General features: G+C 40.1%; 1 protein-coding gene across 1 annotated transcript in view; it reads right to left on the bottom strand.

The window, feature by feature from the left end:
• Positions 1 to 2,116: 2,116 nt before the first annotated feature.
• APCDD1 (APC down-regulated 1) overlaps positions 2,117 to 16,061 on the bottom strand; it is a 52,979-nt gene continuing 39,034 nt past the window's right edge. Inside the window, exon 5 of the mRNA XM_042463103.1 lies at positions 2,117 to 5,390. Coding sequence (XP_042319037.1) covers positions 4,939 to 5,390 — 452 coding nt within the window. The 3' untranslated portion in view covers positions 2,117 to 4,938. The remainder of the gene's footprint in view (positions 5,391 to 16,061) is intronic.

Below are 16,061 nucleotides of genomic sequence, written 5' to 3'. Positions count from 1 at the left end.
CTGAAATAATAATTGCCTATTTCATGACAGTGCTTTGGATTTTTTCTTTTTGCAAGAACAGTATAATTAGTAGAAATATCTACCATATATCACTTGAATACATTACAGTCTTGTTTCTTCAGGGTCAGTAGCAAGATGCTACCACTAGATGGCAATAATTTATTATATTTAATACTTTTTTTGGGGGAGATATTGTATATAATATGTGGCCTAGATTTTTACATGCAGTTATAATCTCTTATGGAGACATGTGGTTGTCTCCCACAGCATTCCTGTTTTATGTAAATAATACCTGTGTATAGTTAGTTTGGTGACCTGATTTGAATGTTGGACTATGACTCTGCTGGCCAGGCTTTGACTTCTCACTCAGTTGTGGAAACCTACATTCTCTCAGCCTTAGAGGAAGGGAAAGGGAAACCTCTCTGAACAAATCTTACCAAGAAAGTTTAGCCTGTACATTTGTTTGAGGATATTTGCATTAACATCAGGTGATGGTCAATATGTGCAGCAATAGATTAAATGCAGTGAGTTTAAAAACCACTTTGCTCAGTAGTATCTGACACATGGAAAACACAAAAGCCTCCTGTGCAGATGTCTGCACTTGCTGGATTGTTTTCCATGATTATAGATTATATAAAATATAGATGATATACAAAACAATTATTGATAGTGTGATCCATGATGAAGTCCCAAGTTGCTAGAAGATCACTTTTGAAAAGGGGCTCTGTTTAGTTAGGGTAAAAGATTTTATTGCATTTTTAACATCAAGGACAATTTGAACAGCAGCTTAGTGGTTTTATAGGTAGCATTTCCTAAAAAAGGAACAAATCAGAAAAATACAATTGCTTGTATGCCTTTCTGCATGACAATCATAGTCAGCAATATCATGCTCCAGTATGAGCAAGACATATTTTTGGGGATATCAGCATAATGCAATTTCATCCAGATGAATTGGATTTAATATAAAATTCTTCTTTAAAACAAGGAAAAAATATTGCAGTTTGCTGGTATACCACTCTCCAATAGACTTCCCAAGCACCCCAGAACTAGAAGCTGGGAAGAAAAAGCATTATAAAGTTTGGGAATGATGGCAATACACCAAGTCACACGGTCTGCATGCCAGAGCCAAATGTGTGCAGAGGATTTTTATTTCTAGTTATAATTGCTTTGCACATATGGAGATGCACTTCACTGTCAACCCAAAGGCAGAGAATTCTGCCTGTCTCATACTTTTGGTAAGTTCAGAATAAACCATCTCCCTCCAACTGATTATATTGCTGAAAATTAATGCCAGGAGTAGTGAGGTTGGTTTCTCCACACAGTTAAGTACAAACATATTATAAATGGCCTTATTCTTCTCATAATTCTTATCTCTCATTTCATGTAATATGAGGTTTCAGATAAATTCAGCTTATTTTTCAATATAGTTTTTTAAAAGGCAACAGTAGTTCAAGATCATGTTATACTGCTACTACTAATATTAATGTTGCCTTGGATCTGTGATATTGAGCTGTACAGGCAAACTTTTCTCTATCGTCTCTACAATAAATATGATTCCTGTTTAGTGAGCTTTCTGAACAAATACGGAAACCCCAAACATAGGAAGACTTGACTGCAACTGTCCCCTTCATCCCTACAAACATATCCCAGCAAATATACAGGGTGAAAAGCAAGATTTTGTACTGAAAGCCTGGATATTCTTGAGCATGCATTGCAATGGTCCGAAATGAAAACCATGTGTACACTCTCAGAAAAAGATGCTTTGAAGCATCTGGGCATTGATAGCTGAAAGTCAATTACTGTGTAACTACCCTGCAATATGATTCTATCCTTCACAGTTTGGCTGGCTTTGAAGGTGAATTGTAAGAAAGTTTTGAGTGATAAAAGTGTAATTATGAGCCAGCCCAAAAGAGTAATAGTGTGGCTGTGTCCCAACTCTCCCAATTCTGAAATTTGCTGAACTGTTGTTCCTTATCTGTTGGTTGAGTGTATCTAAGTTATTACTAATGCTTACGGTTATGGAAGCAAGAAATTAGTAGCTGAAATTTCCTGGAAGATACTGCTGTTTTGATAACTACATGAAAACTGACAGGAAATGGATCAAAAGGTAGACATAAAGATTTTCATTATTTTAATTACATCCCAGCATAATTCATACAATTCCAAAGATTTCCTTAGGCATGTGAAGGAATCGAGCATTGAACAGAAAAAATGCACTATGTGGCAAAACATGAGCCGGAGCTATCTAGTTTTAGAATTGCAACTTTAAAACATTGTGGTGTTAAGAGAACAAAGACAATATGTTTATTTCACATATGATAACATAAAAGGGGAAGATTTCCACCAGGTGTGCTTTGCCTGTAAGCTGAAATCTTGAGGAAGGGGAGCATATTAAATAAAATATAAAAATAAACATTTAACCCTGAATAATATATGTGAGGGAATGAAGAAAGTGGAATAAGTCTGGACTATGTTGATTTCAAAGTCCAGTTTCCTTGCATTTTCCTGGCTTCTGCCTAGCTCAGGGGTGGGGACAAGTGTGGCATTGGCCCCATTTTTAGAAGCCCAGAAGTCTTCCACCATTCCCCAAAGCTATTTCCCCCAAACAATCTTTTTCAATGTGATTGTTTGGGCAATTTTTATTTGAGAAAGCCATACAAACTATGTGAAAACACCCCACCCCACTTACTATCCTCAATACCTCCATTTTTGTTGTAGTCTCTCTCGAAGTGGTGACAGAAAGTGATGTGATGTCACATTTTTGAGAGGGACTTCAGAAGAAAAGGGAAGTGTTTGGGTTTGCTGTGGTAGCGGTTTGCCACTTATGGCTGGGTCTGGGAAGTGGCATTAGCCCTTGCCCTGTATGCAGTTGCCCACTTAAGGCTTAACTTAGTAACTGAAGAATTCATGTTGCCCCACTTAGATGAAAACAGAAGCACAGCAGGCTGTGGTGGTCTCAGCAATATCAGTTCTGTAAACACATTAGGAAATTAGGACTGGTAGAACAACAAACAAAGCCCTGGATGTTGAAAACTGAGCCTGAAGCATCCACATTTACCTGGCTAATATGCAGCAACACTCTGCATTCTGGGGGGAATTGACTCTCATCTGCACTTAACCAGTTATCACTCAGGTTTACAGGGTGTGATAATTAGCAAATGGGGGTAGGGGGGAGTTTCAGATGAATGACAACTATCTAAATTGCATTATCAGGATTTTTGAGAGAGCAAATGGAATTGGGTTTGAAATAACCTAAAAACTCAAAGCTTCAAGCATCTTGATATATGGACTTAGAGCTTGAGCTGCAAAACAAAACATACATTTTCAAGGGTACATATATTGCAGTGTGTACAAAAAACCCCAAAGGCCAAACCTACCACCTCTTAGAAGTTGCTATCTAGTATGAAGGGGGAAGAGTTCAGCAATGTAACTTAATTCTCATTTTCATATCGTCAAAATATCAAATTAGACTTGTGCATTGGCAAACTGAAGATGACAAAAATATCCAGTTATAAAGATACAGAAGCAGTGTTCTATAAAGAAGCAATGTTCATGCAGCCTCCTGTTTTTACCTGGTATTAATATAGCTTAATGTACATATATCATAATGAACTCAGAAGGTGAGACTTGCTTTCCATTAAATTAAAGGCCCTGCCTAATATGGTGGCTTGGCATAGCCTACTACTAGTTTCCACACTCTAGTTTGAGGTTCCCCCACTGGTAGATTTCAGTCAGCTATACATGAAAGCACTTATCCATATATATGAATCCACACATGAAAGAAAAGCAATAGTTGCCTTTCAATTGCTTGGGTTTCAGTAAGTGATTTGGAAAGTGTGATTATACATATTCTAGGCTTGTCACTGTCATGTTAGGTTAAAGTGGATATAAACAAAAAGATATCATATAGCACATTATGCCAGTCACAATGGACAAAGAAATGGTATTTAGGTACCAGTTTCTCTACTTTTCTAAGCCAAAAATTTTCTGTGATATCCTCACATCTTGCTGCTTATAAAATTCAGGGTTTTTTAAACCACAAATTGTGAACTCTTTAAAAAGAAACAACCTTTCTTGTAAAAATAGACGTTTATAGGTATAGAGCTAGCCCTGACCACTTCAATAAATTGCCTAGTCTAATAAAATGGGATTCAAAATAAGTACACTGCATATGGCAGGCTTTTCAGTTACCTGACATTCTTAGGAAAATAGAGAGCAAGACACCTTTCATTTGTATCTTCATTTGGGAAATCCTGGCATTTTTCTCCATCTTGTTTTTGTAAACAGTTGGTAGAACCCACAAACTGGTTGAATTACCATGCCTTCGGAAATAATATGAGAACATTAAATTCAACATCTCTACATAAAATGATTTAAATTATCTTTGCAAATTTTAGATTTTCCATTCATTCTTGATACTAAAAATAATTTCATTTCATGTAAAATCTATGAAAGTACTTTAGATAATCCTTAGTTGAGCTTTTATATATATATATATACACACACACACACACGCTGTAGCTGAAGAACAATGCCATTTACCAGTATTGACACAATACAATAAAAGCATAATTAAATCCAAAGCAGGAACTGATTTTGTAGGTAAGAAAGACTGCAACAGCAACACTGACAAGGAAAGTGTGTAAGACAGGTTATCCAAGTAGGGTTTTTTTTAATATAAAAGAAAGAAACTGCTGTCTTAAAGTGCAATTACTGTTGTGCAGTCATATCAGGCCATGGATCAGATTGGATGAAGTTCAAGGCAGAAAGAAATGAATGCTGTTCGTGATTCAAAGAGGGGAAGTGAGCAACAGTTCCCAGGCATTCAAGTGCATCAAGAAAATACATGTCTTTTTTGGATTGTCTGAAAAGATGTCATTCCCCTGTTAACCAAAGTCCTGCACTGCCCTGGTTGTAAAGTCATTACGCTTTATGCTTCTAGCTGTGAATTCCCATGTGTGGCAAAGTACATACAGGTAGCATGATGATCAAAGCAAATGCCCAGGAAATCCTTGCTGGAGCTCCACTACTGTACCATCCTAGTTTATTTTCTTCTAATGTCCCATCTGTTCTTGGGGCTGATGAAATACATTGGATTAAGGGCATCTGGTAGGAAGTGGCTCTCTTTTCTGGTCTGTCTGGGCTGGATCCATCACTAGGCCTCTGCCCATTATATAGCAAGTATCTCCCCTTGGCATCTTGTTCCATTTTAAAGATCTCATACTCTGTGTGAGGCAGACGGATCCCCAGAGCAATGCAGCCGTTGGTGTGAGTTACATCTTGCTGCACCCCTACTTGCCAGGATCCTTCTGCTCCACATTCATTTCCATTGAACACATTCAGCAGGGAGGCTGTAGCGATATCCATAGGAGTAACCTTCATATGATTGACTGTAAAATAAAAGAAAAACAAAAAGCATATTGTGTTGCGAATTAACACAGGCTTATCTTTACATTATGGTAGGATAGACCATGATGCATAAGGCATCTTCAACAAATTAACATTCATGTTAGCACAGTTTTAGTTACTTTCCACTATTATTTATTTAGGCAGCCATCTTTCTAGAAGTGGGATTCAAGGCAGCTCACAACAAAAGGTAAGAAACATACAGAAGACTGCCAGGTTAAAATGCAATATTGAAACACTAGTCAATAAAAAGTGCTTTAATGTAATATCCCATGGAACCAAATCATTAAAGGCTTTTCTTTCAACAGCCTGTCAGTTCTTGAGAGTATGTTAGAATAAACAGGTCTTTGCCTGTTAGGAGATGGACAACAGGGAAGAGAGAAATTGTCCTTTACTTGGAAGAGGAATTTCACAATTGGAAGCAGCTCCAAGGAAGCCCTCTCAATGCACTCACATGAAAATATCTGGAAGAGGCAGAGCTGAGAGAAGACCCCAGAGCCTCGGCAGGCTTGTATGACAGCATCTACTCTTTCAGATGCCTGGACCCATCAATATAAAGCCCAAACTTGTACTTTGAAATGTGTCTTGAAAAAGAGTAATATCTAGTGAAGCAGTTTTAACAAAGTAGCCACACATTTGCTGTAACAAGGACAACTTGGAGTTTCCAAACACTTTTCAAAGTCAGCCATACAGTCAGTCACAGTGATACAGAAGGTATATAGCCAAGGCATATCTCACCATGGAGACCAGCATAGTGTAGTGCTGGACTAGGACTCCATGAATTGTTGATAAATATTGTCAGCTCAGCTTCAACTTTTGGCAACCCTATGAACGAGAGACCCCCAAATCGCCCTTCCTTGATTGGCTCTATCCACTGGTAAAGCTATCAACTTCTCCTACTGCCTTCTACCTTAACAAGCATTATTATCTAATTTGTCTTCTCATGATATGGAACTTCTTGGAGATGGAGTCCAAAATATTTGGAGGAATAAAGTTAGAGAATCAATACTCTACATCAGGGGTAGGCAACCTTTTTGAGCCGGGGGGCCGGGTTGCTGTCCCTCAGACAACTGGGGGGCCGAAGCCAAAAAATAAATAATTAAATAATTTTAAAAAAATTAAATACATAAATAAACCAGGACAAATGTAGGACAAAATTTTCAAATGGAAGACACTTTTTTGAAAAAAAAAATGGAGGACACGCAAAAAAATTTTGCTGATTTTTTAAAAAATGTTAATATAAATGCATGTTTCTGAGGCTTCTATAGACAATTGCCCCCCAAAGGCCCCGGCGGCAATCGGCGGCAGGACCGGGCTGGGGCCAGTCCCAAGGCCTCGCCGGGCCGCATCTGGCCCGTGGGCCGCAGGTTGCCTACCCCTGCTCTACATCATAATATACAAAAGCTGTATTCTCTTCTAAGCTATAACAAACATATTGATCTAAACTGTATGTGTATTTTTACTCTAACAATGTTCATTTCTCATTCTCAAGTTCACTATATGTCTAATATGGCAAATCACAATTGTGTCATCAAGAGATACTATAAGCAATCGGATTTTGTCACTGGAGTACAAAAGGAGGTGGGCTCTCCTTGGTTGGAGGTTTTTAATGAGATGGCCATCTGGCAGTGATGCTTTAGCTGTGGGTTTCTGGCAGGAGGTTGGATTAAATGATCCTTCAGTTCCCTTCCAAATCTATAGTTCAATTATGCTGAATATTACAGTACATTACTTTTATTTTCTACAAGAAAGGCTGGAAACTCTTTGAGATGTAATTACTGTGCATCAAATATGTGCATCTATTCAACCCCAATGCTACAACTCCCCAAATCTTTCAGCCAGTGACACATGCATAGCTTCTTGCCCCTGTTAGGAAGGCAGTGAGTTTCTGGCCTTGATTAGTCCACTGAACATCTAGTATTTCACATAAACAATTATTTCACAAAGCCAAGAACATCCTCATTTTCTTCTTGGTTTTAATAAATGAGGGCTTTGTGAACTTATAACTTTGCCTTTTGTTAAGAACATCAGGAGCACACAACACATGGCTCTCTGTTACATGTGGGTTCCTGGCATGCATTGCAGTAGACTTTGAATCAAACACATGAACGGGTGAGCTTTTATGAGAAGGAGAGTTCTATGAAAAAGTGAAGTACTCTCATCTGTAAGCAATCAGTAGAATGGAGGGATGGACCTCATTTCTCATGCATACAGTCTAGGAAATGGCACCAAAGGTGAGGCTACACTGCAATCTGCTTTCATTTAAGGACAAACACCAATGCCCCCAGTGTTAGTTTCCTTCCCCAAATGCCATTCCTGTTTGCACCAAATGGTGGCATTTACTGAAAGCAACACTTCAAGGGGGGGGGGGGATAGCAGTGGGAGGGTTCAGACATGGATTTCTAACACAGGGCCAAATCAAAGATTCCCCCAACTGCTGTTTCTCCAGAAAGAAATTGCCAACAATAAGCAAGCTCTGTAAAAAGTCTGATTAATGTATAGTACTGTAATAAAATCTTTAGCTCTCCACTAAGCACACATAGCTGCTGGAGCTTTGTGACTACCTCAGTCAGAAAAGTGGGTATTCCAATGAACTGGTGGGAAAACGCACTAAACTGCTTAGTTATTATTGTTCTACCCACAGAATTCAGGCACTTAGATCTAGGGGGGAAACCATGCAGTTTTTGTTCCTGTGCAACTAGGGATATATGCATAGGAAATGTTTGCACACATACACCACAACTAAAATGAGGCCTTTGGGTCTGGTTGTTTGACTTCCATCTCATTAAGGAAAACTGCCAGTTAATCATATTTCATTTTCTCAAAAACAAACCCACCAAACAGTGATACCTTTATCAGACCAACCAAAATATACAAAATACATATTGCTAGCTTTTGAAGCTCCACTGGCTTCTTCATCAGGCAAAGATGTTAAATTATTTATTTTATTATTAACTTTTATTTATAAAGCGCTGTAAGTTTACACAGCACTGTACATACAATCTTTTTAATTTAATTTATTTTAATTTTAATTTAAAAATCATATGGGGGGGATTATGATGTTAGCCACAAGCCGTGCATTTTGTCAAGACGTAGCTGTTCTCAGTTCAGATGGTAGATCTCTAACTGTTACCAAACTTTGATTTTCAGCAAGTTAGATATGTTTAACCAATCTTAAGAGTGTAAAACTGTTGAGACCAATACTTTGAGGGTGTTCAATTTAACTGGTTCACTATTCACTCTTTGCACACATTTTTAAAAGAATGCCAACTGTGTTGTGAATGTTCTCAGCAAAACAACAGTAGTTTGGTGAGAATGAGCATTCCACACCCACACAAAGGGAGGAATTACTAGATAGGAAAGTTGGAGACTAAACTGTTTCTATTTCACAACCTTTCAGCTCCAGGCAAATAAAACCAAGATGGTTTTCATGACAATATTAAAGTAAACAGCTTGCTTTAAAACTGCACTCAAATTTCATTTAAAAATTGCTCTATATCCAGGATAGAAAGCTATATCTTTTAATTTATACAGTACTTGCTCATGAAGCTAATAAAGTAACCAGTTCCAAATGGAAACCAAAACCCCCAGAAAATGTCAGTTCCATTACCATCATAAATTATCTTTGGTTTTAAGGCTTCATGTGCACAACATAATAATGGATAACCTATGATCCCCAGCACTTTAAAGAAACAACCCTAACATATATCAACCAGATTCTGATACTTAGAAGAATGAGTAGATGTAATTTAAAAATACAGTGGGCCCTTGGTATCTCCTAGGGTTTGGTTCCATGACCCCCAATGCATATCAACATCAGTGGATGCTCAAGTCCTGTTATATACAATGGTGTAGTAAAATGATGTCCCATTTATAAAATGGCAAAATCAAGGTTTGCTCTTTAAAATTTTTAAAGAAATATTTTCAAGTTGTTGAATATGTGATGTAGAATCTGTGGATGGGGAGGGAGGGGGTCAACTTTAATTTAAATCATTTTAGTTTTGACTTCCATCTAAACTGAAAAGGCCTCCACAAAAGGACTTGCATAAACACTAAGAGCTGGACCTATTTCAGGTTTAGGTGCATGACTTAATACATTTGTATGAAAATGTTCAATAGACCCTAGCAAAAATTCAGGATCCCTTGCGTGTCATTAGCGATGCCAATGAAATCCTTTTTAGGAATGTAGTATGTTAGGTTTTATTCCATTTCATAGTGGTAAGTATAGTTTCATCATCTCTGCTTAGGGCTGAGGTGCCAGTTAATTGATCATGTAGGCAGGAATGCCTTTATGTAAGTGAAGACAAGTCGACATTTTAAATTTCATCATGGTGTCATCTGACAGAAAAGTCAGAAGCAAAGGCTCTTTGTTCCTCTGCTCTACAGGCATTTGGTGTTCTTCTACCACCCTCACTCCACATTTATAAACAAGCACTCACAGCCCTGCACTTTTTGCACAACAATACTTTATTTTATAGGCATAAAAAATGGAGCTGAGTTATCCTCAGGGTTCTGCATCAAAGCAAAAGTGTTCTCTTCAAATGTCACTAATATTTGGCATATTTTGTGCCAGAATATACAATATATATTATATGTTCAACATTGTTGGCCATGATTGCAACAGCTTAGAATTTAATTTTACAGTTTCATAGCAGTTACCAAACTTAAGTTTATATAACCATAACTTTATCTTATAGATCTTCTCAGCTTTAAGTACTTTCATATTATTGACATTTTTTGACCTTGTAAGCTTGGAAAAAGTGCATTTTTGCATCATGTCAGCACTATTGAACAAACAGCTGGTGTGAAAATCATATGGAAATAGGACACTGTGTAGAGACAATTAGAAGGCATTGGGAAGAGGCTTCAAGGCCCACACAGATATGTGCTGGTCGTCTACTGTGGAATGAGAAGTCAAGAACATATGGGAAATGGGTGAAATATTAATCGCTTCACTTATCTGTGTCATTTGCTGGGTACTGTAAAAATTATGCTTCATATGGGAGGGAGCTTTGGTTGAAGGAATGAAAGAGTTTTGTCATTCTAGTAAGACTCTTGTTCCATTTACTGTGCTTTAAAAAAATTATCTGACCTTGAGCAGACAGAAAGTCTGTGAGAGGTCTGAATGACAGCAGTTACTGTTGAAAACTGTTTCTTTCTCCCCTGCCTCCCTTGCCACTAAGACAAACTACGGAGCTTAGCCCATTAACAAATAAGCCAGCTCACCTCTTCCAGCCTGAATTCAGTTTCCAGGATGCTCAGGACGTTATCATACCTAAATCGCGGCCTATCCAGCTGGGATGGCACCACCCAGATGCATCCTGGGTGGAAGCTTTGCTCAGCCATCCAATTTTTGAAATCAGAAGCTCCACGATTTCAAAAAAGTGCTGGCTGAGTGAGGCTTCGACTTGGGATGCATCTGAACAGCAGCATCCCGGCTAGATAGGCAGCAATTTAGGTATCATAACATCCAGGGGCATCCCTGATCCTGAATTCAAGCCAGAAGAAATAAACTGACTTATTTGTTCATGAGATAAACTCCTCAATCCCTTCTTAGCAATTCTGCAGGTCAGCACACACACACCAAGAAATATTTCATGTTCCTCCTTTCAGCTTACAGCATTGCCTCCTCAAAGAAATAAAATCATCTGAATTTGACCTAACTTCTTCCAAGCAGTCTTCACTCTTATTCTCATGTTCTGCTTTTGTTCTGCTTTTTCTTTATTTAGAAAACATGGCTAACAATAATAACTAAGATATTGAAATATCCCATATTCGAGCTCATATTTTTATCACCGTTTTGTTTCCTTATTGAAGACTACGAGCTATTCCCTTTCTTCTGCTTCTTTCTACACAACTTTGAAATATCATGCTGATTCCCACAACTCTTGTGTTTCACACTTTTAAATTATTTCTCTTCCAGTTCCTTCCTTCCTTCACACATTTCACTCTGACTTCACTACTTCTGTACTGTTGTACTGAAATTTACCTTTAGAAAATCAATCAGGTTCCACTGGCTGGTTAATAAAAGAACCTTTCCTCCTTCTTCTAGCAGTACTTCACTCAGGGTCAAATGATCCCTTTCTCAAGGGGATTTCAGCAGTTAGATATGAAAATTAAGCTCATGTTTCCCCAATGATCAATCACAAAATAAAGTACAAAGTATTAAATGCAAAATACATAGATGAGGACAATTGGGAGTGAGCAACTTTTCCAAAAAACATGTAAAAATTATTGTATAGCTTGAGGTGATCATGCCTATCACATGTTGTTACAGGTAGTCACTGCCTTGTATGTTTAGTTCCACAAAAGGCAAATGTCAATCATTCAACAGCCCACTATAAAAAATTTGCATGGTACTTTGCAGACATTTTTTGGGACCTATGCTAACCTGAATGCTGTCATCAATACAGGTCCAGTGGATGTAACTTGGCTCCTGCTTGTCCTCTGTTATTGGATATGTTTTAGTTTGAACAGCATGGGAATATAGACACGTGAGAGCCATGACATGCATACCTGACAGATGCCCTTCCTGGCTCATAAAAGCACCCAGAGGGCAAGTGGGTAAGGGGAATAGTGAATGTCTCACTGCAGTGGTGAGGCTGTTAGTGAAAAAATCCTTTCTGGACTGCACCTCTGAACATGCCTAGAAGAGGGTGACCAAAATAGTCAAAGGTCTGGAAGCCATGAGAAGAGACATAGGGAACTGGGTATGCTTAGCCTGGATAAGAGAAGGTTAAGAGGTAATATGATAGCCATGTTTAAATATTTGAAAGGATGTCATAATGAAGGTGCAACTGTTTGTTTTCTGCTGCTCCAGAGACTAGGCCGTGGAGCAATGAATTCAAACTATAGGAAATGAGATTCAACCTAAACATTAGGATGGACCTCCTGATATTAAGAGCTATTTGACAGTAGAAATATACTGCCTTGGAGTGTGGTGGAGTCTCCTTCTTTGGACGTTTTTAAACGGGCTGGATGGTCACCTGTGCTTTGATAGTGTATTCCTGCCATGACAGAAGGTTGGACTGGATGGCCTCTGCAGTCTCTTATAACTCTTATCATTCTGTATTGGAGAATTATTGGCCAATATCAAATATCTCTTTCCCAAGGTTATAGAGCATGAGGTGACTTCACAGTTCTAACAGTTACTGGATAAGGCTGATTATCTAGATTAAATTCAACCTGGCTTCAGGACAAGTTACGGTATGAAGATGGCTTTGGCCACCCTGGTGGACAACCTATGTTGGGAAATGTATAGGAGAACTGTGTCGCTATGAGGTTTGCTGGCTCTCTCAGTGGCTTTTAGTACCATGGAACATGGTATCCTTCTGGGCTGCTTTTCTGGGATGGGGCTTGGGGGCACATTTTACAGTGGGCCCTTAGTATCCACTGGATTTGGTTCCAGGGACACCTGTCCTCCCCATGAGTAACAAAACCCATGGATACTCAAGTCCTGTTATATACAGAGTTGTAATAAAATGGTGTCTGTTATAAAAAGTGGCAAAATCAGGTTTGCTTTTGATATATATATTTGGAGGGGAGGCAATATTTTCAAGATGTCGATGGAGGAATCTGTGGATGCAGAATCCATGGATACAAATGGCCAACTTTATAGTGGTTCCAGTAATTATTGGAAGAGCAAATTCCGAAGGTGGTGCTGGAGGATTCCTGTTTGATCTCCAGGCCATTGGCTTGTGGGATCTCTTAGAGTCAGTTTTATCCCTTATGCTGTGTAATATCTGCATGAAATTTCGGAGAGAGATTATCTGGAGTTGGATTGTCACCAGTATGCTGATTGCATCCAACTCTAGCTTTCCTTTCCATCTAACTCCAAGCAAGCTCTTTTGATGCTAAATTAGTGTCCGCTGTCACAGAATCATAGAAGGATCTTGTAATAGGCTGTGTTACACTTTTATTTATTTATTTGGGTGTGTGTGTGCTTCAAGTTGCCTGCTGACATATAGCTGCCTCATAAATTTCATAGAGTTTTCTCAGGCAAATAATACTGAGAGGTGGTTTTGGCAGTTTTTCCTCTAAAATATCACCTATGGCTTCCATAGTGAAGAATAGAATAGGCTAGCTCAGCTCCATCAAGGCCAGCCTGAAGATAGAGCACCCTCCCTCCATAATCTGTCATCTTTCGGCCTGTGAGGGAGAGAATAGGCTGGCTCAGCTCCATCAGGGCCAGCCTGAAGATAAAGCGCCCTCTCTCCATAACTGTCATCTTTCGGCCTGTGAGGGAGAGAATAGGCTGGCCCAGCTCCATCAGGGCCAGCCTGAAGATAGAGCACCCTCCCTCCATAATCTGTCATCTTTCGGCCTGTGAGGGAGAGAATAGGCTGGCTCAGCTCCATCAGGGCCAGCCTGAAGATAAAGCGCCCTCCCTCCATAACTGTCATCTTTTGGCCTGTGAAAGAGAGAATAGGCTGGCCCAGCTCCATCAGGGCCAGCCTGAAGATAAAGCGCCCTCCCTCCATAACTGTCATCTTTTGGCCTGTGAAGGAGAGAATAGGCTGGCTCAGCTCCATCTGGGCCACCCTGAAGATAAAGCACCTTCCCTCCATAACTGTCATCTTTTGGCCTGTGAAGGAGAGAATAGGCTGGCTCAGCTCCATCAGGGCCACCCTGAAGATAAAGCACCTTCCCTCCATAACTGTCATCTTTTGGCCTGTGAAGGAGAGAATAGGCTGGCTCAGTTCCATCAGGGCCAGCCTGAAGAAGAAGAGCCCTCCCTCCGGTCCATCTCCCCTGGTCCAGGCCTCAGAGGGAGAGAAGAACTGCTGGACCTGATCCCCTCCCCATTCCCTTCTCCTTTTGTGTCGTGTCTTTTAGATTGTAAGTCTGAGGGCAGGGAACCGTCTATTATCCCGTCTGTTGTAAACCGCTCGGATTCCCAGTGATTGGGCGATATATAAATAAAACCTATTATTATTATTATTATTATTATTATTATTATTATTATTTATTCCGGGATTCATTGGTGGTCTTCCATCCAAGTGCTAACCAGAGTTGACCCTGTTTAGCGCCCAATATTGGACAGGATCCATTAGTGTATTAATATCTTTGGATTATATTTTTACTTGTTTTTAACTGTTGTAATTTAGTGTTTGTAATAGAATTGTTTATTTGTGTGTGTGTTTTTAAACGTTTTAAATATGTTTTACTATACAGTGGGCTCTATCCTTACGCAGGGATCTGTTCTGGATCCCCCCAGTGTAAGGAAAAATCTGCCTATGCTCAAGCCCCATAGGAAATAATGGGGCTTGTGCATGTGGTGGAATGGCGCAGGTGTGCCGCGGGTGTGCGCACCATTGTTTCCTCCCAAGCGGCTTCCGCGTAACCTTAGAGCTGCGTAAAATGGTTCCGTGCATGGCGCGAGCGCACTGTACTTTGTTTTTAATTGATGTGAATTTCCTTGGGTCCCTCACTGGGAGAAAGATTGGATGCAAATAAAATGAATACATAAGTATGATTCTTCAGTCTTCACAATGCGCAACCAGTTAGCAGCCTATACTTATGGTAAAACCTATACTTCAACTATTTCCAATGTTGAGTCCTTGTTCCTATTTTGTTTTGCTTAAACTGCTGCAATCTTTTCACTGGTTGCTTTGTTGTTGTGCAATCTCAGCAGTTTTTGATACGATAGATCATGGCATCCTCTTGGACCGCCTGAGGGGGCTGGGAATTGGAGGCACTGCATTGCAGTGGTTCCGTTCCTTTCTCTCGGGTAGATCCCAGAGGGTGCTGCTCGGGGACAGTTGCTCCAGTAAAAGGGAGCTCACCTGTGGGGTTCCACAGGGTGCTATTCTGTCCCCGATGTTATTTAACATCTATATGAAGCCACTGGGTGAGATCATTCGGAGTTATGGAGCTGGGTGTTATCAGTACGGCGATGACACCCAAATCTATTTCTCCATGTCTCGTTCGTCGGCCTTGAATTCTGATGGCGTCTCCTCTCTCAATGAATGTCTTCAGGCAGTAATGGGCTGGATGAGGAAAAACAGATTGAGGCTGAATCCAGACAAAACGGAAGTGCTCACGGTAGTGGCCCTGAAACCAAGAATTGGGTTGCAACCTCCGGTCCTGGACAGGGTCACACTCTCCGTCAAGGACTGTGTTCGCAGTCTGGGGGTGCTCCTTGACTCGTCGCTCCTGATGTCAAACCAGGTAAATGCGACAGTCAGGAGCGCCTGTTATCAGCTTTGGCTGATACGCCAGCTGCACCCTTTTCTGGAAGTAAGGGATCTTGAGACTGTTGTGCACGCGCTGGTAACCTCACGTCTGGACTTCTGTAATGCGCTCTACATGGGGCTACCCTCATGCTTGGTCTGGAAACTGCAACTAGTACAGAATATGGCAGCCAGAGTAATTTCTGGAACATCCAGGAGGGACCATATTACCCCGGTTCTAAAGTCCCTCCACTGGCTGCCTATTAGCTTCTGGACCTAGTACAAGGTGTTGGTTATCACCTTTAAAGCCCTAAATGGCTTGGGTCCAAGCTATCTCTGGGACTGCCTTCTCCCCTACAATCCTCCCCGTGCACTCCGCTCCTCTGGGAGAGGCCTACTTCAGCCACAAACATCTAGGCTTTTGACTACCTCCCAGAGGGCATTTTCCATCATCGCCGCCAGACTGTGGAACGGCCTGCCGGA

This window comes from Sceloporus undulatus, chromosome 4 (assembly GCF_019175285.1).
Source record: "Sceloporus undulatus isolate JIND9_A2432 ecotype Alabama chromosome 4, SceUnd_v1.1, whole genome shotgun sequence".
In the NCBI taxonomy this organism is placed as follows: domain Eukaryota; kingdom Metazoa; phylum Chordata; class Lepidosauria; order Squamata; family Phrynosomatidae; genus Sceloporus; species Sceloporus undulatus.
Note: the sequence above shows the minus strand (reverse complement) of the source record. Positions and strands in the feature narration are given on the sequence as shown.